Source organism: Somniosus microcephalus, chromosome 22 (assembly GCF_052327205.1).
Source record: "Somniosus microcephalus isolate GS21.2 chromosome 22, FLI_Smic_1.0, whole genome shotgun sequence".
Taxonomy (NCBI): Eukaryota; Metazoa; Chordata; class Chondrichthyes; order Squaliformes; family Somniosidae; genus Somniosus; species Somniosus microcephalus.
The window spans coordinates 37,197,830-37,221,342 of record NC_141008.1 but is presented as its reverse complement, the minus strand read 5'-3'; the positions used below and the strand labels follow the sequence as shown (position 1 = coordinate 37,221,342).

The 23,513-nt window shown below is 43.3% G+C and overlaps 1 protein-coding gene and 1 long non-coding RNA gene across 10 annotated transcripts in view; one reads left to right on the top strand and one right to left on the bottom strand.

Moving 5' to 3' along the window:
• auts2a (activator of transcription and developmental regulator AUTS2 a) overlaps window positions 1-23,513 on the top strand; it is a 1,321,624-nt gene that overhangs the window by 1,157,939 nt on the left and 140,172 nt on the right. For all 9 annotated transcript variants that reach the window (XM_085964474.1, XM_085964476.1, XM_085964473.1 and 6 more), the window contains one exon: window positions 19,280-19,328. In XM_085964474.1, coding sequence (XP_085820600.1) covers window positions 19,280-19,328 — 49 coding nt within the window. The remainder of the gene's footprint in view (window positions 1-19,279; window positions 19,329-23,513) is intronic.
• LOC147102183 (uncharacterized) lies at window positions 480-18,287 on the bottom strand. The gene is made up of 4 exons (XR_015073222.1): window positions 17,764-18,287; window positions 17,031-17,244; window positions 9,650-9,744; window positions 480-2,904 (listed from the first exon to the last, which is right to left on the bottom strand). It is a non-coding gene; the product is annotated as an uncharacterized LOC147102183 (long non-coding RNA).

Below are 23,513 nucleotides of genomic sequence, written 5' to 3'. Positions count from 1 at the left end.
CAATCTTTCCTCGTAGCTAAAATTCTCCAGCCCAGGCAACATCCTTGTAAATCTCCTGGTTTTAGTGGTATTTATATAGAGGATTCATATTTGTAAATGTAAATATATATATATATAATTTAGAAAGGTGAACCCCTTTATAGAGTTGTCATGAGACCTTTGACCCCTGCAGAATGAGCATGTGTACCTGATGTATTGTGAGCGTGATGATTATCAGTCATGACCTGCATGGGTATTTGAGAATTTGAGTCTTAACCAGAAGGTTATGAGTTCAAGTTTCAGACCTATCTATCATTCATACTTCGCTGTCTCAGTTCATTTAGTTTCATCTCTTTGAAAGCATTCCACTAGCTGGACATTTTATCATCATGGAAAATGGAGGGAACAACCGCGATGTTATCTTGGCTTTTCCAGTGAGTCCTGTCTAATTGAAATACTGCACGGTACTTGTGAGCACAAAAAAGACACAAGTGGTCAATTTTCGATCATAGAGGTGTTGTACAAAGAAATCATCACAGATACATTTTATGGTACCTTCCAGCAAAATAGAAACTGATATTATCTGACGAGTTGACAGAATTCTGCCCTGTGTCAGTTGATCGTAGTTCAACCAATTTCAAAGGGGAAGAAGATTGTGGGTAATCTAGAGGAAGATGCCAGGTGACAAGAAAATATCATCATACTTTTTAAAATATTTTAAATGTTGGTGTATTTTCACCATTTATGTAATCAATAAATTGGACACCGTTTCAGATAATATCCTTGGTTAAGTGACTAATGGGATGTAGTATCACATGAGAACATTAAGCTGGCCGCTCTTTCCTGGTTATAAGTCGCGCTGTGTTGAGTGAACATGGTGATACAAGCATCCTGCTGAAAGTACTCTGACCTGATCCAGTGTCATCTGATAGGAAGGATGGTATTACATGCATTTTTTTTGCAGTAAATTGCTAGCATTTGGTTATTTGTAACATTGCTAATTGTTAACTCCAACAAGCAGAATTCAGAGTAACTGTAGTTGTATCTGTAGAGTAAATATTGTCTTCTAGTTGTACCCATGGTAAGACCACCTCTCAAATTCTAGGGAACTTGTGAAGAGCCCAGTCGAAATTTTAAATCGCTGAGAACATATTACAGGAAACTCTCGTTTAAATGGCACCTAAATATCTGGATTTCTCTCTTAACCGGCAAAATTCTCACTCCAAAAACAACACCTCAATAACTGGCAATGTTGCTGAGTCTGAGTCTCCCACGGTAGCCGAGTTCATCAGTGGGGGTAGTACTCCAAACTGCCACTACTCGGCTTCTTGGCGCTGTCGGAAGTCGGAACACCTCAATACCCATGTAACAGGAGTCTGACTCTCCCGCGCTGCCGATAGTCTCTTCAGATCCACCATTTTACAAGGGTACTGTGTCTCTCCCTCGCTGCTGGTAGTCATTGAATTGCATTACCCTCAACTGGCAGTACTGTACTTAAATCAAGCATCTTCCACCATCCATTTAACACAACATTCTGTAGGTGAGTACCCAATTACTGTATACTGCACATTTCTTAATTTTTTAAAATTTTTCTCTGTTAAAAATAGCCTTGGTAGATAACCCTCTCCGTCATCCGGAATTTTTGATCAACCGGCAGCACGCCAGTCCTGTTGGTGCTGGATACCAAAGAGTTTCCTGTAATTGAAATCTCCCAAGCAAGGTTTAATGTGTAACATGGAACAGCACGTCAGTAGAAGTAAATTTAAACAGTAGCAGTTGTGATTGAACTACAAATCCACTGTGTCACAGCAGAAAAATTGGCCATTCAGCCCCTCAAGTCGACATATTGTTTTTATTAACATGAGTTACCTAGTTTAATCCCACTCTCCTGCTTGCTCCCCGCACTCTTAAATATTATTTTTCAGGCATTTGTTTCATTCCCTTTTGAAAGAATTTATGGACTTTGCTTCAGCAACAGAGCTGCTTTGTATAATATGACATGTAACATTTTTATTTTGTGTTGGTCATTTGATATATTGCTTCAGTAAAGGTGCTGTAAGCTGCCGTTACATTTAGACTATTGTGGGGACATAGTAAGCATCTGAAACGGTGCTCCAAATGCTGGACTATTTGAGCAACTCCATGGGGACCTGCATTCTATATGCTTATTGGGCATCAGTTGCTCAAATTAAGCTGCCGTTAGATGGCAGCTAGTGGTCTCGGACTGTATCGGTTGAGTGTGATGCGCAGACAACAGACCAAATTTTTACTGCAGAGGTGCTTCACTGAGGCCAGCCACAGAGGCGCTCTGCACTCCCTTGGCGGCTAGTTTTTAATGTTAGGAGAGTTCTCGTCTGCTTTCTTCTAACACTAAAACATTGAAAACAACGTTTAGAAAATGCTCTGGGGGTCCAATGGAAGACTAGAAACAAAATATGGTTTTGCACCAGACTGGAGTTATACTGCACCAGGCTGGAGTTATACTGCACCCGGGGTGAATTTAAACGTGACCTCCTCAAAGGGGAGGGGTCTGATATCTCCTGGTTTTAGTCCCCTCGAGAGTTAGATCAGGGCCTGAGCTATTGAATGATATTGGTACTCTTATGATGATGTACACCTGATATTACTTCACATTGACATGAAGGTGGTAGTGTAACTGTACCGTTGGGAAGGGTGTAACCCAGTCCAGTTTTATGGGGAGGCCAGTTAGCAGAAGCATGCATGGCAGGTTCAAGACATGAGCTGACAGCTAAGAGGACATGGCATGATATTGGCTCGTGATCAGTTGGGAAATGAAAAGACTCAACAGAAGATGATCTGCTCCGACGAGGATCTGGCGATCTTTTCCAACCTCCATCGTCATTGCCGAGTAAACGGAGTGTTGTCAGTCTCGCACCTGTTCGTCATCCTTCATACACTACCAACCTTGTGTAAAAAGAGTATATTTGTAATAAAGAGATTAAATTTAGATTCAGCTTCATCATGTGTAATTAAGTGGGCTGATGTGCAAGCTTTACAAACTGGTCATTTTTTATGAATCCGTCTCTGGAAATCCTGATCCAAGCAGTTTTTCTGGCAACTATGCATTTATCAGTATTGTGCTGAATGACTAAATGTGATGTGTAATGTAACAGATGGCTCTTTAGCAGGTGCACCAGAAATGATCAACATTTTGCGTTTATCTAAAACTGCAAAGAATGTTTTAGTCCTAAAAGGGTTAAGTCAATTTAGAGTAAGTGGAATGAAAATATATTTCTAAGTCCAGTAGATCATTCATTTCCCATACAACGGACTGACCTGGAGATGGAATATTAGAGTTTGATTCAGAGGCCCATGTTGGAACCCAGCCTTAACTTGCATTTGGTCTTGCTTAGCCTTCATCAATGAGTTTTTGGATAGAATGCTATGTGGAGTGCCTCCTGGCAAATAAAGAGTCTTGTGGAATTGGGTGGAGTACATTTACAATGGAGTTCTATCCTGTGAAGCATACCTCATGTCAACTCGTATGGAACAGCGATGATAAATCCTTGATGTAAGACATCCTACAGTATCTTCACAACTGAAGGATGCAGACTGGAGAAAAGGCTGAGAGTAGAAATATATTGCAGAGAGAAAGAGAAGTACACACAAACTTCCATAGAGGGAGTGCAGCAACGGTCCACCAGACTGATGCCTGGGATGGCAGGACTGCCGTATGAGGAGAGATTGGGTCGACTAGGCCTGTATTCACCAGAGTTTAGAAGAATGAGAGGGGATCTCATTGAAAGGTATAAAGTTCTGACAGGGCTAGACAGACTGAATGCAGGGAGGATGTTTCCCCTGGCTGGGGGGGTCTAGAATGAGGGGTCACAGTCTCAGGATATTGGGTAGGACATTTAGGACTGAGATGAGAAATGTCTTCACTCAGAGGGTGGTGAACCTGTGGAATTCTCTACCACAGAAGGCTGTGGAGGCCAAGTTCTATTAAAGGGATCAAGGGATATGGGGAGAAAGCAGGGACAGGGTACTGAATTTGGATGATCAGCCATGATCTCATTAAATGGTGGAACTGGCTCGAGGGGCCGAATGGCCTACTCCTGCTCCTATCTTCTATGTTTCTATTAAGTCACTGAATATATTTAAGAAGGAGATAGATTTCTAGACACAAAAGGCATCAAGGGGTATGGGGAGAGAGCAGGAATATGGTATTGAGATAGAGGATCAGCCATGATCATATTGAATGGCGGAGCAGGCTCAAAGGGCCGAATGGCCGACTCCTGCTCCTATTTTTCTATGTTTCTATGTTTCAAACAAGAGAGCTGTGTATAAGTACCTCTCATTTGATGGTACCTTTTTTGTGTTAATAATAGAAACATAGAAACAGGAGGAGGCCATTTAGCCCCTCGAGCCTGTTCTGCCAGTCAATTAGATCGCGACGGATCTGTACCTCAGTTCCATTTACCTGCCTTTGATTCATAACCCATAACAAACAGTGAATTACCCTAGTTTTCAGATTGAGGTGAAAGAACTTGGAACTCTTGCCATCTATGAGATAATTGGCTTTATTCTATGATAAACAATTACTTAAATCCTTGACACTCATTTTAAGTGAATTCTAAAATGTTTTGCACATACAGGCCAACTTAGAAAATTAGCAAAAGCTGGCCTACAGCTTAAAAATAACTCTGAGTATAGGTCTACGACACATGAAATCAAGGAGTTGTACCGAGAGCACAGGGGGATGTGGGCTTGGTATAAACTGCACTGCACATACACCAAAGCAAGTTGGAAACAGTGGTGACTTAAGGACTTCCATTACTTAGCTCTATTTTCATTCTAAACCTTGGCAATTCTACAAGTACAGTGATGGAAATGGTCAAATAAACTAGTTAATGAATTCACATACAGGAACACTATTGTATTTTTTTTTTAAAACAGGGTGCAAAAACTGTTCAAGTAATTAAGGCTTCACGTAAAGCAACATCCAGGCATGTCCCAAAAAAGTTCAGAAGTTGGACTTTATTTGTTATATATACCTTTTTAGGGGACCCTTAAAGAAAATACACATAACTGGGACTCTCAGAAAATAAGGACTCATTTTAAATTTTTCCATCTCAAGTTTTGTGCATAACAAACAATGGAAGGTGGTAATGTTTGATCGATGCCAGTCCTGCCCTCTATCTAGACGATTCTCGCAGGCTCCAGTCCCACCCTCCAAATAATATGATTGGTTGATACTGATGCCCTCCATTGTCGGTGGGAAAAGAGCTGAGTTTGACAGTTGACATGTATGTATTCAATGTCGCCAATTATTCTGTGATAATTCATATATCTCTTATTTTCCATTTATATTTGAAAAATGTTTCCACTGAGCATGGGAAGCATTCCCTTCCGTACAGCATTTTCAGGCTATTGGCTGGTGCACGGTTCAGTTTCCAATGAACTCCCTGTGAAATCTTGTGCTTGGTTCCAGGGAGCTGACCTTTTAACAGCTTGTAGAACAAAATGATTAGTCTGTAGCTTAGCACAGTGTGGTCTAGTCACATCTGTTTGAAATGACAAAGAGAACACTTGACAGCCATTTAGCTGAAAGCATTGCAGGTTTCCGAGCTGGTCTGAGAGCAATTTTATTGATGATGAATTTGGGCAATGTAAATGGATGGATGAAAGAAGAGCGAGCCAGCAGGTGAGGTACACCCTGTAACAGTGTCAGTTGGTAGTCAGGAAATGGACATCATGCCAGTCATTGGCTAATGTAGATTAGAATGTCAAATCAAAGAGTAAGCACCAAAAAATATGACTGATAAATTTGACTTTCTATTTCATTGGATGGTTTATGTTTTGGATATCCAATCAGTTCTTGTGGAACTCCAGTTAGCTGTTTGCTTGGATTGTTTACATGTTGAGTATGCAGTCAGATACTCATATCTGGCTGTATGTAAAAATGTAAGCTTTAGCACAAGGTTTAAGGTGTTATGGATCTTATTCTGATGCGCACTTCATTTATTTTATAAACTTCAACCAGTGTTGTCCGCATCAAATTTTGAATGTCTGGACCCTGAAATAACTGTCAGAAATCTGTGTTTGGGCTAGTTGAAATTAAATTCCATCACTTCCTCAAACATGGGACGATCTGAATTTGAAGTCCCCCAGAAAAAGCATTAGTGATACATAACACAGTCGGGAGAGATGGGAGAGGCTTTCGGAAACGGATAACATGCACTCACGCCTCACCCCCCACCCCCAACAGATGTTCCAAAAGAAGTAGCGGGTAAATGGATACCATCGACGTGGAAAATGATGTAATGAATGGACACAAACAATACAGATAATATGAAAGAATATATATAATCAAAACATAATCATTTTTTCAAGTTGCAAATGGCAGAAATCAGGATGTGAAATTTTTTTTCAGCTGCTGCTGACAACATGGTGTCATGCCATACAGCACAAGTACCCAGGACAAGTGGCCAACAAGTGCCTTTATTTAAAACAGAATAGTGCTGCACTCTGGCCACAAGTGGGCTAAATTTCAGATATTTGCAAGTTAGTGCAACCTAAGGTATTTGGTTTGGAGTTCATTTATTATTACTATTATCCCAGGGTCTGTCTATGTTGGCTCTTAACAGCTTGAAGAGTTAGCACAGCATTTGATAAATGCATGGATGTGGGTGAAGGCCAAGTGGATGGAGAGGTTATAGAAGTGATTGACAGCTAAGTGGTTAACTAGAGAGTTTCTAGTTTGCTGACATTAGTGCTAAAGTGGCTGATGTGTAGAAGGGGTTCTGTCTTGGGGATAGAAATGAACATGCCTCCTTGCTAGTTGATCAGTGAATGTCATTGATGGTGACCATGGAAATGTCTGTAACCAAGAGCCTTAGAACATTTCATTTTTGTGTTGCATTTATTAAATAACCAGTGGGTCCCAAAGAGGAGATTTCACTCTCGCGCACGTGAGCTCGCTCTCCCTCTCTTCCCCGATGCTCTCCTGCACAGGTGTACTATCTTCTCTCTCGTGTGCTTGGCCTTGCTGGCAATTGTGTTTTCTTATGCGCTCTCTCTCCTGTTTCTATCTCGCTTCCTCTCACTTTCCCTTCATCACCTGCCCTTTTCTGTTTTTATCTTTCTGTCTTGTTTGTCTCTGCAACATTTATTTCACTCCATTTCTTACAGCATTTGTGGTGACCAGACAAGGCCGCTAAGAAACCATGGGGAAGGCTGGCAAATCTAATGCAGCAGGGAATGGGAGGGACTGGGCCTGGCTGCTGATGTAGCATGGGAGTGGGCTGAGGTCAATGATGTAGTGCAGAGAGTGGGCTGAGGTCAATGATGTAGTGCAGAGAGTGGGCATGGGGCAATGATGTAGTGCAGAGAGTGGGCATGGGGCAATGATGTAGTGCAGAGAGTGGGCTGAGGTCAATGATGTAGCACAGAGAGTGGGCGTGGGGCAATGATGTAGTGCAGAGAGTGGGCTGAGGTCAATGATGTAGTGCAGAGAGTGGGCATGGGGCAATGATGTAGTGCAGAGAGTGGGCTGAGGTCAATGATGTAGCACAGAGAGTGGGCGTGGGGCAATGATGTAGTGCAGAGAGTGGGCTGAGGTCAATGATGTAGCACAGAGAGTGGGCATGGGGCAATGATGTAGCACAGAGTGGGCATGGGGCAATGATGTAGTGCAGAGAGTGGGCATGAGGCAATGATGTAACACAGAGAGTGGGCGTGGGGCAATGATGTAGTGCAGAGAGTGGGTTGAGGTCAATGATGTAGCACAGAGAGTGGGCTGGGGTCAATGATGTAACACAGAGAGTGGGCGTGGGGCAATGATGTAGTGCAGAGAGTGGGCATGGGGCAATGATGTAGTGCAGAGAGTGGGCTGGGGTCAATGATGTAGTGCAGAGAGTGGGCATGGGGCAATGATGTAGTGCAGAGAGTGGGCATGGGGCAATGATGTAGTGCAGAGAGTGGGCTGGGGTCAATGATGTAGTGCAGAGAGTGGGCATGGGGCAATGATGTAGTGCAGAGAGTGGGCATGGGGCAATGATGTAGTGCAGAGAGTGGGCATGGGGCAATGATGTAGTGCAGAGAGTGGGCTGAGGTCAATGATGTAGTGCAGGGAGTGGGCTGAGGTCAATGATGTAGCACAGAGAGTGGGCATGGGTCAATGATGTAGCACAGAGAGTGGGCATGGGGCAATGATGTAGCACAGAGAGTGGGCATGAGGCAATGATGTAGTGCAGAGAGTAGGCATGGGGCAATGATGTAGTGCAGAGAGTGGGCATGGGGCAATGATGTAGTGCAGAGAGTGGGCATGGGGCAATGATGTAGCACAGAGAGTGGGCATGGGGCAATGATGTAGCACAGAGAGTGGGCATGGGGCAATGATGTAGCACAGAGTGTGGGCTGGGGTCAATGATGTAACACAGAGTGGGCATGGGGCAATGATGTAGCACAGAGAGTGGGCATGGGGCAATGATGTAGCACAGAGAGTGGGCGTGGGGCAATGATGTAGCGCAGAGAGTGGGCATGGGGCAATGATGTAGTGCAGAGAGTGGGCTGGGGTCAATGATGTAGTGCAGAGAGTGGGCATGGGGCAATGATGTAGTGTAGAGAGTGGGCATGGGGCAATGATGTAGTGCAGAGAGTGGGCTGGGGTCAATGATGTAGTGCAGAGAGTGGGCATGGGGCAATGATGTAGTGCAGAGAGTGGGCTGGGGTCAATGATGTAGCACAGAGTGGGAAGGAGCAGACCAGGGTTTCTGGTGTACTGCAGCGACTTGGGGAGAGTGGACTGGGGTTGCCGATGTGGCACAGACTGCAAGGCAATGGGTCTGAGGCTACTGCACAAAGAACAGAAAAGATTGCGGGGGGAGGAGGGGGAGTCTCATTAGCAGAGACTATTACATGGAGAAAGAAGTGTATTCCTTTATACATGTAAAGGAGTCCCAGCCACATGGTGCTGCCTGAGAATTGTAATCTCCCACGTTGGGGGTAGACTCCTGCGGATTCACATTTTGTTTGTTTACATGAGGGCCTTTACGTCGGGTCTCTTAACAAGAAAGCACAGATTTTCCGATGAGTATTATTTTGACGCTGGCAGGAGCCCATTTAAAATAAATGAGTTACTGTAGTTAAAATATCACTGATTGGAAAAGCTTGGCTGCAGTCAGCTGGCCAGTGGAGATTGTGGGATATGGCGGGAGGAAGAGTCCAGGGTACTTGAAGGCCCCACGGGGTGCATCATGCTATTTGTGGAAGGTGATGTTGTCGCGGCTGAGTTAATAGGTAATTTTGAGATTGTTGTGCGAATATCTTCTGTGCTTGCTATGTGATGGGTGTTATTTTACGACAGTGTATGTGGTGGGGTGAGGAATGGCTTTGGTGGCTGTATATCTGGAATGCGATTTTTTTGTTTTTATTTTAGTGGGACCTAATTGAGGCAGCAATTGAAACAGGCGAGGTGGGATTTTGCAGAATGTGACCAGCAAAAAATAGAAAATAGTCAAAATGGCTAATTGGCAAGGAGAAAAATGCAGTCATCGTCAGTGAGGAGAAGAAAATTGATAGACCGCTTTGACGGACATAATGTAGATGACAAACGTGACAGACATAAAAAATGTTACTGTAAAGTGCGGTATTTTAACTTAGACAAAAGTTAAACTTATGTTTGGCTCAAAGGCTTGAATGCTGTTACCTGGAGGCCGATCACTGATAAAAGGTGATCCAGAGGTTCAAGGTCCAGACTCTTCCATCCTCTCATCTGAAGGAACATTGGTTGCATTGAAAAGTCTTAAGGGGAGAAAGGGGGAAAAAACACAAAAAAGAAATGCCTTCAGGAGAGATGACTTTTACTACATTCAGTTGCTTCAGTGCATTTGCCATGGAGCTTTTCATCCTGGCGTGAAACGTGGCTGAAATGTTCAACCAGCTGAAACTCCCCACAGAGTTCATTCTGTCAGACCTGCGAGGAAGAGAGTCTGCTGAATGTATTTGTTAAATGGCGAAAGTAGGGGTCTGATGATGGCTCTCCACAGGGATTGGAGATGGCACAGGACTTCAAAGCCTGCAGACATCCAGATCTGGGAGGTCTTTTTTTTCAGGTCAAACCCCACAGGCTCTGGGGGAGTTGGGGGGAGGGAGGTGGTTCTGGTTGTATTTCACAGAGATTGGACAAGTAACGACTTGTTTCCTCTGCAGTAACTGCCCCTTGGAGGGAGATGTGAGTAGAGGTGTAGTACGTGGAAGGGAGATTTTAACCTGCTCTACAGAACAGTAGACGAACATGGAAACCTCACCAAGTTGAAGCAGGCCTTTACAGAATGTTTTAACCCATCGTTCACCAGTGTGTTTGCTGACTGTTTTGCAAAACATTGCTTTCTTTATGAAGGCAAGGATTGTGAACTAGGGAGGAAACAGTTGAGGAATATTTACCAATTAATAGCCTTCTGTATAAAATGAATTTTTGTAGGGTGCAGAAATAAGGAATTTCCCATTTTTGTGCAGGAATTTCTGGATCAATATAAATCTGGCTTTTTTCCTGTTCCTGAAAACTCTTGTGTAACCAAGAGTTTTTACAGTAACATAAAACAAAAGTCAGATTTCTTAAACTGAACTGACTTCAGCCTCCTTCTCCTGAACAAGCTGAGCACCCATTCTATAACTCTTGGGATAATCTTGAATTTAAGTACCTCACAGGATCTAGGCACAGGAAAGATATGAGTACTTTTGTGCCTTTGGAATCTTGACATCAGAAGATGCTTTCCCCCTTGTCCTAAAGCAAAAGTGAGATTATGAACCATTAGTAATTGTGTTTTGATTGTATTGAAAGATCTGCACTGAACTGAACCAATCTAAAATATAGTGCAAGTCCCCACAGGGGCTCCAACCTAATTTTTACTGAGATTTGGGTTATCTGAACTCAGCCACGCTGCACAAAACTAATTAACTGTAGCATTATTTAATGGGGCATGTCTATTTTCTAGCTCCCTAACGTTTTTATCTAAAAGCTGCAAATTATGCATTGTCCCTCTGAACATCCAAACATGTGGCCTAGCTCAGTTTGCAATTCCTGCGGTCTGACTGATCCTTCATCTCATTGATCTTCATGGGATTTTGCTACATGCAGAGAGGCTGCTGTGTTTGCCCGTATAACAACAGTTACTGCACTTCAAAATAATTCATTGTAGGCGAAGAGCTTTGAGGATGCTGTAAATGCAAGTTGTTCTTTCCGGCAGGGCATACTTTCATTTTAAAAAAAAATTAAGCTACTCCTTAATTCATTTAATCCTAATAGGAAAATTCCCGCTTATAGTTTAATTTTGAGGATTAAAATGAAAAACGAGGAGGCTCAAAAATGTCATTAGCAATTATCAGAAGAACATTTCAGAACAGAGTTATGGTTTTATTGTGAGTCCTTGATGTTAATGGGGGAGCTTGTTTACCGACAGTGTTGACAGTGCTGGTACATCCAGTCTGTTATGATTTTATGTCAGCTGTGGCTCAGTGGGTAGCACCCTTGCCTCTGAGTCAGAAGGTTGTGGGTCCAGGTCCCACTCCAGGGACTTGAGCACATAAATCTAGGCTGACACTCCAGTGCAGTGCTGAGGGAGTGCTGCACTGTCAGAGGTGCCGTCTTTCGGATGAGACGTTAAAACCGAGGCCCCGTCTGCCCTCAGGTGGACGTAAAAGATCCCACGGCACTATTTCAAAGAAGAGCAGGGGGAGTTATCCCCGGTGTCCTGGCCAATATTTATCCCTCAACCAACATAACAAAAACAGATTATCTGGTCATTAGCACATTGCTGTTTGTGGGAGCTTGCTGTGCGCAAATTGGCTGTCGCGTTTCCCACATTACAACAGTGACTCCACTTCAGAGGTACTTCATTGATTGTAAAGCACTTTGAGATGTCCGGTGGTCATGAAAGGGGCCAGTCTTTCTTTGCTAAAACAGTCTCAGAAATGGGACTTGCATGTAAAATACAGATTTGTGGAAAAAAATCTCGAATTGGGAGTTCGTGCAACAATATTTTTTTAACTGGCCTTGGATTCGACCTTGGAAGTTGCCATCTTCAATGAGTTACTTTTGTGAGCAACAAGAATCTCATGAGCTGCATGTTTGTCAGCAGAGATTTCTTTCCTCCAAGCCGATAATCCCGGTTGACATTCCTCCTTTTAAAAGCGTTGTGGAGGGGAAAATAGTGAAATAACAGCATTAGATTTCAGTGACTGCTTCCTGGAGGCATTTTTCGAATCTCCTCACAGGGCACCTGTTGGACTTCATCAAACTTCCTGTCTGTCAGCTGCACTGACCTGTCGACTAGAACATGAAATCAGTTAAGTGTAGGCTGTTTATACTTCTGAGAGGTTCCAAACCAAAAGAACGGCTGATGGATATCTTCCATGCAGCCCAACTTTTTCAGGCCCGAGCAGTCCAATTTCCACTGCTACTTGTATTTTTGTCCAGTTTCCTCTGGTTGTCATCTTTCTTTTCTTGAAGACACTGATCACTGGTAGAACGTTTGATCGGCAGTCCATCCACCAACTTAAAAATTCACTCCCTCCACCCCCGCCGTACCGTGGCTGCAGTTTGTGCCAGGGCTTCTTCCACAGCACCTCCCAAACTCGCGACCTCCACCACCTAGAAGGACAAGGGCAGCAGGCGCATGGGAACACCACCACCTCCAAGTTCTCCTCCAAGTCACACACCATCCTGACTTGGATATATATCGCCTTTCCATCATCGTCGCTGGGTCAAAATCCTGGAACTCCCTCCCTAACAGCACTGTTGGGAGTACCTCCACGCACGGATTGCAGCGGTTGAAGAAGGCAGCTCACCACCACCGTCTCTAGATAACTAGGGGTGGGCAATGAATGCTGGCCTCGCCAGTGATGCGCAAATCCTGCGAATGAATTTTTTAAAAACACCATCCAAATAATGGTTGAGAAACTGGATTGAACAGTTCCTCACTTGATATAGTTCTATCGGACATATTTTACTATGTCAAGCAGTCAGTAGCTCAATTGCCGAGGTGCAGAGAATTGAACAATATTACATATTTTATAATAAAATACTCTCAGAAATGGGGTCTTCGTGCAAAATAGTCTTCTGAAGACATTGCTAGTTGTATTTTCAAAATAATGCTAGTATTAAAGGGAATGCTGGCTCATTAGCCTCGATATTAATCCCCTGGGGGTGGGGGCGAGTGTTTAAAGAGTTAAATACAGGGAACGCGTCCCCAACATACCACGCGTGCGCTTGCAAGGTTTCCTGCCATGGAGAGCAACACTTAATTAAGATATTTAAATTGGGCAGTGCAATTCAGAGCCCGATATAAAATTCACTGCTGCTGCACAGGTTTCCCAGGGGTCGGGAAACGTGGCAGTGAAAGGTAGGCCGGAGCTGCCAGCTCCACAGGTTCAGTACCTCTTTTATTTAGCACTCCTTGTGGACCAGGAGTAGCAGGAGTACTCCCCCTGCAGGCCCCTCGAGTATGCCTTCGGCCTTCCCCCTCCTGATGGCGGGGCTCTCCCTCCCCGCCCCCACCCCAATCACTGATCGCGGGTCTCTCCCCTGTCCTCCGCCCTCACCCCACTAGCCCCGATCATGGGCCACACCTCCCCCCAACCCCAATCACAAGCCACTCCCCAACCTTGATCCCAGGCCTCTTTTCCCCCCGCCACCAGCCCCGAATTTCCCTCCTCCCCTCTTTTTCCCCCCCCCCCCCCCAGTCCCAATCGCAGGCCACTCCCCAGCCCTGACTGCGGGCCTCTTCCCCCTACCCGATTGTGAGCCTGATTGCTGGGGGCGGTCCCCAAGGATCCCTGGCTGCGGCCTCCAGTTGCTGGTGTCCTCTCCCGCCCGATGGCCAGGCTGTCCATTTGGCCGGCAGACAGGGCGGGGGTGGAAACAGAACTAAAAAATGGTGTAATTGCATTAAATGGTGTAATTGCATTAAATAAATTTAAAACAGAAATAGATAGTTTCCTAGAAGTAAAGGGAATTAAGGGTTACGGGGAGCGGGCAGGAAATTGGACATGAGTCTAGGTTCGGAATGGTCATGGCCCTGTGGGTAGTGGAGCGGGCCCAGGGGCCGTGTAGCCTGGTTCTGCTCCTACTTCTTGTGTTCTAATTCTGTGTTAGATTTCAGGAGATGGTTTTATTCCTGTTCCTGGCTGGGGTGGAGATCATCTTTACAGAAGGTAAGTACTGTAGAAAATATAGGGACAGAGTGATCTCCTGGACGAGTTTCGATCGCCTAGATGGGTCGGAGAGGAATGTCCCAGATTTTTTCTCCCAAATTGGCCATTGGGTTTTTTATCTGTTTTTTCGCCTCTCCCAGGAGATCACATGGGTTTGGGTGGATGGAGAGTGATAGAAGATTTGAGGTTAGGATCAGATCAGCCGTGATCTTATTGAATGGTGGAGCAGGCTCGAGGGGCCGATTGGCCTACTCCTGCTCCTATTTCTTATGTTCTTATGTAATACGGTCCTGCTGTTAAGTTCGGTAGGACGTCCACATTCCCAACCTTGCCGGCTTCTTCGGCTGTTTTTGGCCTCACCCTCGCACCCGTATATATTGGGGCCAATATATCCGTCAATGCACAATTAACACTGCAGTATTTTGCTTTTGTAACACCTAATCAAGTAGTTTTAAAAGAGCTTAACAAATTGTTTTCAGTAAATCTCACAAGAACTTACATTAGAAAACATTGCACAGATGCTCAAAATGAGCAATCTTGTTTGATTCAAATGCTGATTACTGGGCCAAAATATATTTGAGTGTTTTTACAGGTAGGTTAAAAAAGATATTTCACAAAATCATTCTCTGACTTCTAATTGGTTTGTTTGCAATTACACCGTTATATGTATTTTGTCATGAAAGTTAATCTTAAAACCATGATTTTTAGATATATCAATAATGCAAAGATGAGGTGGATAGTGTAGATCACTAATTAAAAAAAATAAAACATTGATTTCAAGAAAAGTTCCCCTAAATATGTGATGTATTTTCAGACTGTATTGATTTCCCAGACTAATCAGCTTGCAATGGCTGTCCAATAAGTTGCGCTTTACAGATTTCCTGTGGCTGTGCATTTTGCTCTTATTTTGATCTTCGAATGTATTCTATCAATATTTTTCTTGAGCTTCAGAATTGTGCAGTAACTTTCTTGTCCTTCTCCTCGCTTCAAAATGGGGGGTTGTATGTTTCAAAGCGTTTGCTCCATGTCCCGAGAAAGATTGCCTCCTTCATTTGAGAGTCAGTTGTTGTAACGCGTTCAATGTTACTTTCAGAGCTTGTTCCTCGTGAATCTTTTTTGTGCTCTTGATGGCCAGGGGTTGCTCTAGAACAGTCAGGAGGGGGAATCTTGCACTGATCCATTCACCCATCACCCCTGTGCTCACTGACATACATTGGCTCTCGGTCCGGCAACACCTTGATTTAAAAAAAATTCTCATCCTTATTTTTTCATCCCTCTATGGCCTTGTCTCTCTCTATCTGTAACCTCCTCCAGCCCTACAACTCTCCGAGATCACGGGACTCCTTCAATTCTGGCCTCTTGCGCATCCCCGATTTTCATCGCTCCACCATTGGCGGATGTGCCTTTAGCTGCCTAGGCCCTAAGCTCTAGAATTCCCTCCTTAAACCTCTCCGCCTCTTTACGTCACCTTCTTTACGCTCCCTAAAACCTACCTCTTTGAACAAGCTTTTGGTCACCTGTTTTAATATCTCCTTACATGGTTCAGTGGCAAATTTTTGTCAGAATACGCTCCTGTGAAGCACTTTGGGAGGTTTTACTACGATAAAGGTGCTATATAAATGCAAGTTGTTGTTGTGTGTCTCCAGCTTAGGGAAAGGACACTGAAGCCAATTGTGGCATCGTCACTGCAGCCTCAGTTGAGGTCAGCACACTCAACACAGAGCAAGGATTAAACCAGGGGACCTTCCCAGTGTCTATTGCTGAGGTTTTTTTGTTCTTCCTTTTTAAATCTTAAGGCCATGCACCATATTCTATCTTCTGCATCGCAGTTTGGCTGCAATTGTGAACTTGCTGTGTGTAGGGAATTGCAAATGTAAACTTGCATCTTGGGGTTGTTTGCTCTTTCAAAAGATTCAATGCTACTACCAAAATATCCCATTTGAGAGGAGCCAATATGCTTCAGAGCAGAACAGAAACCAACTAAATCAACCGTCAATAATGCATATCATTCATTTGTAACTTTAAAGGCAATTGTTAACCCTCCTGTGATTAATGAACTAATAAGCAGTTCTCAATCCTCCCTTTCATACAAAGGATGGTAGAAATTTGGAACTCTCTCCCCCAAAAGGCTGTGGATGTTGGGTCAATTGGAGCTTTCAAGACTGGGATCGATAGATTTTTGTTAGGCAAGGGTGTCAAGGGATATGGAGCAGAGGCAGAAAAATGGAGTTGAGGTGTAGATCAGTCACGATCTCATTGAATGGTGGAGCAGGCCCAAAAGGCTGAGTGGCCTAGTTCTGTTCCTAATGTTCCTTATCCACTTCACTCACTTCATATATAAATGGGGGAGTACATGAGATTTAAAGTAAATGTTACTGGCAGGTCCTGGGTTCAGTGCTGGGGGTGAGCTACTACTGTTGGCATCCTGAGATGGGGGAAGGGAAAATGTAAACAAGAGTTCCAATTCCTAATCTCTTCAGGCTTGGGTTCAGCCTGCTGTCACTCACTGTCTAGCAGAATGGTCACTTGGATGAGGTACCATAAGGCTGCCGTTGCTCATGTAATCATGTGTCTGCGCTACATAGATACATAGAAGATGGGAGCAGGAGTAGGCCATTTGGCCCCTCGAGCCTGTTCTGCCATTTAATGAGATCATGGCTGATCATCCAAATTCAGTACCCTGTCCCTGCTTTCTCCCCATACCCCTTGATCCCTTTAGCCTTAAGAAATATATCTAACTCCTTCTTGAATATATTTAATGAATTGGCCTCAACTGCCTTCTGTGCAACGGGGCCCTTTGGTACAGCAAGAGAAGGCCAGCTGCTTGTAGCTTCAAATTCTGAGTACAATAACTCCCATTTACACAAACTACTGACCTGATAATGAACCCAGGGCACCAACCCTAGCTGGAAGTGTGCTTGTGTCGACGCCAGGTGGGGGACAGGATCCAGACTGCTGTAATCCCCTTCCCTCGGTTGAATAAACGGTTGACACTTTTTTAAAGGTCACAGATGAAGATGACCCACTTAGTTCAAGGTAGCAGAGGGAGGCGGGCACCCATCGAACCATTGACCAGCAAGAACTCCGCACCTTCAGGAGAGGAAGGGGGAAAATTGTCAGCAGAAAATACAATGTTAATTTTAAGATGATTGCATACAAAACAAAACAGAGCTGCATTATCAGGTAGTTACACAGGCACGGGTTGGTGCTTGGCGCAGACTCCGTTGAAGGGTTGACAGCAATGACATTTTGATTTGAGTACGATGGTACTGTGCAAAACCAAGACATAGATGAAATTAGGCATTGTGTCAGTGAGTAGCGTTTCTATTAGACTTTCTCTGTTTTAAAAAAAAAGAACCAGATTTATATTGCCACCCAGTCAATTGCGCACGTAATTGAACACTATTCACAACAGCTTTAATATTCCTTTAGCTTTAACCTTCAGAAGCCATTCTAGCTTCCTGTTAAACTGTCATGAGTCCAATAATTAGCATGTGAGTTTCGGTTTGAGCTGCGTCTGGCTATCTCATTCCCTGCTTCAGTCTTTCATGTACGGACACGCATGGGGGGGAGCTGGGGTCACCCGTTTTTCTTCTCTTTCATACATACCTTCAGACTGACAGATTAATTTATGCCGGGTTACGTGTTTCAGGAGTAAAAAGAAAACGAGGGTGCTGTCAGATTTGCTTGTTGGAAAATTAGATTAAATGCCGTTGTCATTTGCAAAGGATTGCAGTGTTCAAGCGATAAGGTTACATTTAATGAGAGGAAAGAGCCTCCTTGCAGGGGATGATGATTTTCTTGTGTCAGGCTGGTGCTTTATCACAGAACCTGATACTGCTTCACCCTGGCAGCTGCTGATAATGGATGATCAAGAACACTGTACCACTTCAATCGCCGCACTGCCCTAAGTGACAACTTCTCGCCCATTTGAACTGCAGGGACTGGGGAAATAATTAGCAGCTAACATGTGTCTTGCAAGTGGCAGCACATCATCCCGCTGCCTGGCTCTTCCCCTGCTCCTGCCCTCCTGCCAGGGCAGCTCGCTCTCTGCCTCACTGAATGCGCTGGTTCCCAGGATTGAGTTTCCCGCATGAATGGAATGACTTCTGCAGGTGGGAGCGATGGACTCGGAGCAGCAGGGATGGCGGGAGAGGGGGCTTGAGCTGTGATGAAAAGTCTTGCGTAAAATAAAAGCTAGGCAGCTGGAAGTCCCTGTCCCTCATGTTTAGCGTTCCTCTTTAGAATGTCCGTCATTTAAAAATAAGTACAATATTATACTGAGGAACTGAGTGTGACTGTCGAGGAATCATGAGTTTATAATTTATTTTGAGCTTCTTTAGTTTCATATTCTAACTTGATTACAATTTTTATCATGTATAATTTTCAATAATTTGTCTCTTTTGAACCATGCTTTATTTTTGGAATTGAGTAATCTGAGTTTCTTTGTGAAGAGGTGCAAAGGGACCACAGTTGATGCTAATGAGGTGATCCTGTGGCACTGGGTTAGGTTAAAGGTTTAAGTTGGATGGGGGTTGGGTCGAAACGAAAACTGAAGTCTGTGTACACATGTCTTGCAGCTTGCTTTGTGACTTTCATGCATAAAATATGTGCAGCTGATTGCAAATCAAAATAAGTTGTGTTTTTTTTTTAAAAAGAAAAGATTTTTTATTTGTAACAATGTGAGATAGAGGAAGTGGTTAAGTCTGTGCCAAATAAGGTAGAAAATGGTGGAGCTTGCATCTCTGGCGTGGAATGTTGAGCTGGACGACGAGGTGTCCAAGTCCAGAATGTTACAACAGTCTGTGGAGCTATCTAGTCAAACAGAAATGGCGGCCAGCAGAGTACAAGCTGCAGTAGCTAGTTAAAAACCTGTAACAAAATCGTATTTGTTACACTCCATATTTGAGTATTGGTTTTCAGCATGTAGTTCAGAGATGTACATATAAGATTATCTTAAGGTGTAACCTTCAAATGCAGTTTAAAAAAAAAAATACTCTGGCTCTATCTTGTGGAGGGTTGAAGTAACTACATAGATACATTCTTCCATTAATTTTCTCTTGAACTGTAATGTTACTAAATAATTTTTTGTCAAAATATAACTTTCTTTTTTGTTCTCCCCTAGGTTTCGGATGCCACTTCGGAGAAACTTTTCAATACTACCACAAGTAAAGGTAGGCCTTGTCATCAGTTGTCTCCTGAACAGGCCTACTGACCTTAAGCCATATGCGAAGTGGCACTTTTAAGCTGCTAATTGCGGAGAAAAGCATTCAGATTTGAGTATTCCCATTTTGGTTTGCAGCCAGTATAAAAGAGGGCAACCAGTGAATCAACATTCCTACTTCGTTGCTGGTAACTAGGGTGAAGGGCTCTCAAGTTGTAGAAGCAAAGGATGATTGATGAACAAAAGGCCTTTCCTCTTGCCCCTGCTTTCTTTCTGGATTTGAATGTATTTCCCACATTCTCATCTTTGTTTACTCATACAGTTTGATTTGTGGCATCCATTTAGTTGTGAATAGCCATGCTTGACAGAGATTCTTTATCCTACTGCAGTTTTTTGAGGTGACTTAGTTCCTGTGAAAGGATTAAGGTTTCTTTGTGTGGCCTTAAATCAACAGCAGCTTTTTATATAAAAAAACATTGCCAGGAAACACAACACAAATAGTCCTTTGGTATATTTCCCTCTGCCCTTATTTCCATGAAAATAACCTTTTTTTCTCTCGTCTTGAGTGTTTTCCTCATGCCATATGTTAATTTGTGTTGCCAGCACGAGTACCAAGAGATAAATGCAAATGCAGGTGTTGGAAGCTTGGGCTCTTGGTATTTTTATTGGGAGTGGGGAGATTAACGAAAGCACAGCAACTGTTTTGTTCTAGGGAACTTGTATTCACTCTCCTAAGCATTGAAGAAATCCCATTTGAAAGGAGTCTTATTGTAAAGAAATAGTCTAAATATTTGCTTCGAGGCAGGTGCGTGGGGCAACAATATTTTTGTAGTTGGGGTCATTTTCTAAGATATACATAGTGTTTGAACTTTATTTCTTGCTAATGTTGTCAGGAATGCTATCTTGTATTGGCTACTGTTTGTTTAAAGGTGTTTATACCTAACTGGCATCAAATTGTCAGACATCTGTCACTCCATGCAGATGTGTATGAAATATATTATGATGATGTACTCACTTTGAAATGCTTGAGTGAAAAAAAGACTTAATTTCACAAATGAGTGCAGTTGACCTGAATTCGGAGTTAGAACATGTGGAACTAATTATATAATATTTTATGTTATGTTCATTGCTGCTTTACAGCTCTCCCCATTTTTATAATTACCCACTTCCTTTTAGTTTCACTGTGCCCAGTATTGAAAATATATCAAGTCGGGAACCAAAAGAGGACAATTTTTATAAATTGAAGTTTTGTACCTGGATACTTCTCCACTGAGGGTGGTGCTTCCTGAATAATTGCTTGTGCCTACTCCGCACTCGTCATTGTTACAGCGATAAGTTAATAGAAACTGGAATCTCAATCCGAGTTCTGTATTAGCTCAGTAATTCATCATCTCCGCTGAAGGCAGCGACTCATTCCATGGCTGCCCTCTGGAGCCTTGTCCAAGTGAAAGTTCATGTGTGAGCCTGAACCGAGAGTGTCGGTCGGCGATTCAGCTGCAGGGAACACCTCAGCCCAGCCAAATCCGGTGTCAGCTGTGGCTCAGTTGGTTGGATTCTCGCCTCTGAGTCAGAACCTTGTGGGTTCAAGTCTCACTCCAGAGACTTGACCACAAAATCTAGGCTGACACTCCAGCTGAGGGAGTGCTGCACTGGCGGGGTGCCATCATTCGGTGAGACGTTAAACTGAGGCCCCGTCTGCCCTCTCTTAAAAGTTCCCGCGGCACTATTTCGAAGAGCAGGGGAGTTCTCCCCGATGTCCTGGCCAATATTTATCCCTCTACCAACATCACTAATACAGATTATCTGGTCATTGTCACATTGCTGTTTGTGAAGCCTTGCTGTGTGCAAATTACAACAGCGACTATATTTCAAAAGTACTTCATTGACTGTAAAGTGCTTTGGGATGTCCTGAGGTTGTGAAAGGCGATATATAAATGCAAGTCTTTCTTTTTACTCAATGAGCAAGTGCATTCTTCCAGCAAGGGGTCACTCGACGGCTAATCGCGAATGGGAACTCTGGGTTGTTCTATTACACCTAGCTGAGAACACTTAAGCTAATTGTTGTGCCCTCACACTGCCCTGGCTAAACTCAATTAGCTTAGCACAGCACAAGATTTAAAAAAATAGGATATTCCTGCTCTGTATAACTCAGTGTGACTTGTTACCACACTTGCCAACAGAGCTTTCGCGCTATCACACTACCAGGGTAACCAGGCACTGGTTTGCAGATTGTAAAATCATTGCTGGAAGGTGCAACTCTTGGATTTTACAGTCCGCATTTCTGACTTAGTAATATATTGGGATCGGTTTTAAAAAGTGGAGCTGGTAATCACTAAATGCGTGTATTGTGACAAGAGACTGGGGAGAGGCAAATGTGTTTTCTAAAAATGGAAAACCCCAGCCAACTACAGACCCGACAACAGCAGTAAAGAAGATAATGTCCTAACAGAGGGAATAGTGAAGCAAAGCATCAGGAGGAACATAAAATGGTAAAAAGTATCAACACAATGTTACAGGTAGTTGATTGTAACTGAGTGTAATTGTCTCCCAAAATCTCAGCCTGGGTTATGTTCAATGCTACTTGATGTGTAACTTTCATTGTTCCTTAACGTTGTTTTGTTTGTAGAAAGTTTTATTTGCTGTGATTTCTTGACTCAGAACCTTTAAATCTTAGGCTGCCTGCCACAATTCAACATCAGCCTCATGCTCATATATGCCTCTACAAAGCAATCTATATGCCTCGACACAACTGTCTATTTGCCTCTACACAACTGCGCCTCTGCCCACTGTCTATATGCCTATACAGTCACAACTGTCTATATGCTTTTCTGCATGTATCTGAGTGTTTTATGATCTTGTATGAATGAGTTAAGTAAATTCTAAGCAAATTCTTCAAAAAAATTTAAAATTGTTCAGGGGTCTAGACAGAGTAGATAGAGAGAACCTGTTCCCATTGGCAGAAGGGTCGAGAACCAGAGGACACAGGATTAAGGTGATTGGTAGAAGAACCAAAGGCGACATGAGGAATAATTTTTTTACGCAGCGAGTGGTTATGATTTGGAATGCACTGCCTGAAAGGGTGGTGGAGGCAGATTCAATCGTGGCTTTCAAAAGGGAATTGGATAAGTACCTGAAGGAAAAAAAATTGCAGGGCCACGGGGAAAGGGCAGGGGAGTGGGACTAGCTGAAGTGCTCTTGCAGGGAGCCGGCACAGGCTCGATGGGCTGAATGGCCTCCTTCTGTGCTGTAACCATTCTATGATTCTGGGCCCAAAACTGTAGCTTAATTAACATTTAAAAATGGCTTTGTGCTTCAAATGTTCTGATTCCACAAGCAGTGCCATATCTGACTAACTCATGAATTATTGGTCACCTTTTGCCTTTGGAATAAAGGCTGTATTACACTCAGAATATTTAGTAGACAGTGGTAAATTGCCCAGGAGTGCCACTGTGGCGATATGAACACGTTTTCAAAGTAACTGACAATACGGTCAAAAGGTGTTTCAACTGGAAGCATTGGCAAAGCATCAAGGTCAAGAGCTAAACAAGTGTGGGAGTAAAGCACTCCACTGTTTACAAAATCATTACCGTGTAATACTTTAAGTCAGTTTCTAGTGTGTAACCATATCTTGAGGACATATTAAAGTTCAACCTGTTGGCCTGACCTTGGTGATGTAAGTTTGTTTTATGCTCCCATTTTAGATTGAGCGTCCTTTTTAAAAGGTCTTCCCAAGCCGGCCTTCTCCACTGCAATAAAGGTCATTAAGCAATTAATCTGCCTTTGGCACTGGGTGGCAGCTGGAGAATTGACGCCTGCCATTGGGAGCCATGCCATGTGCTGCGGCTAATTGTCAGATTCACTCAACCAACTTAGTAATTAATATGTTTTAGCCAGAGGGAGTTGTTTGCTATTCCCTTAAATTCAGCTTGTTAAATTGTTTTTTTTCCAAGGGAATGTCTGACTTAATAGAGTATTTCAAACATTGTTCTTTATTTATGTCTTTTTCTCATCGGCCTTTAGACTTTTTGACTGTAGGTTGCATAGGCATGTACATGTTCTGCTAGGGTATCACATCAGGAATTTCTCACCTATCAACCTTGACGATGGTGTTCGTTCTGAAATTGTCGTCTTAACTCTAGGACTTGGGTTTGAATTCAGCTACGTTACTAGAATGGCAGTCTCCTGTTTCTCATTA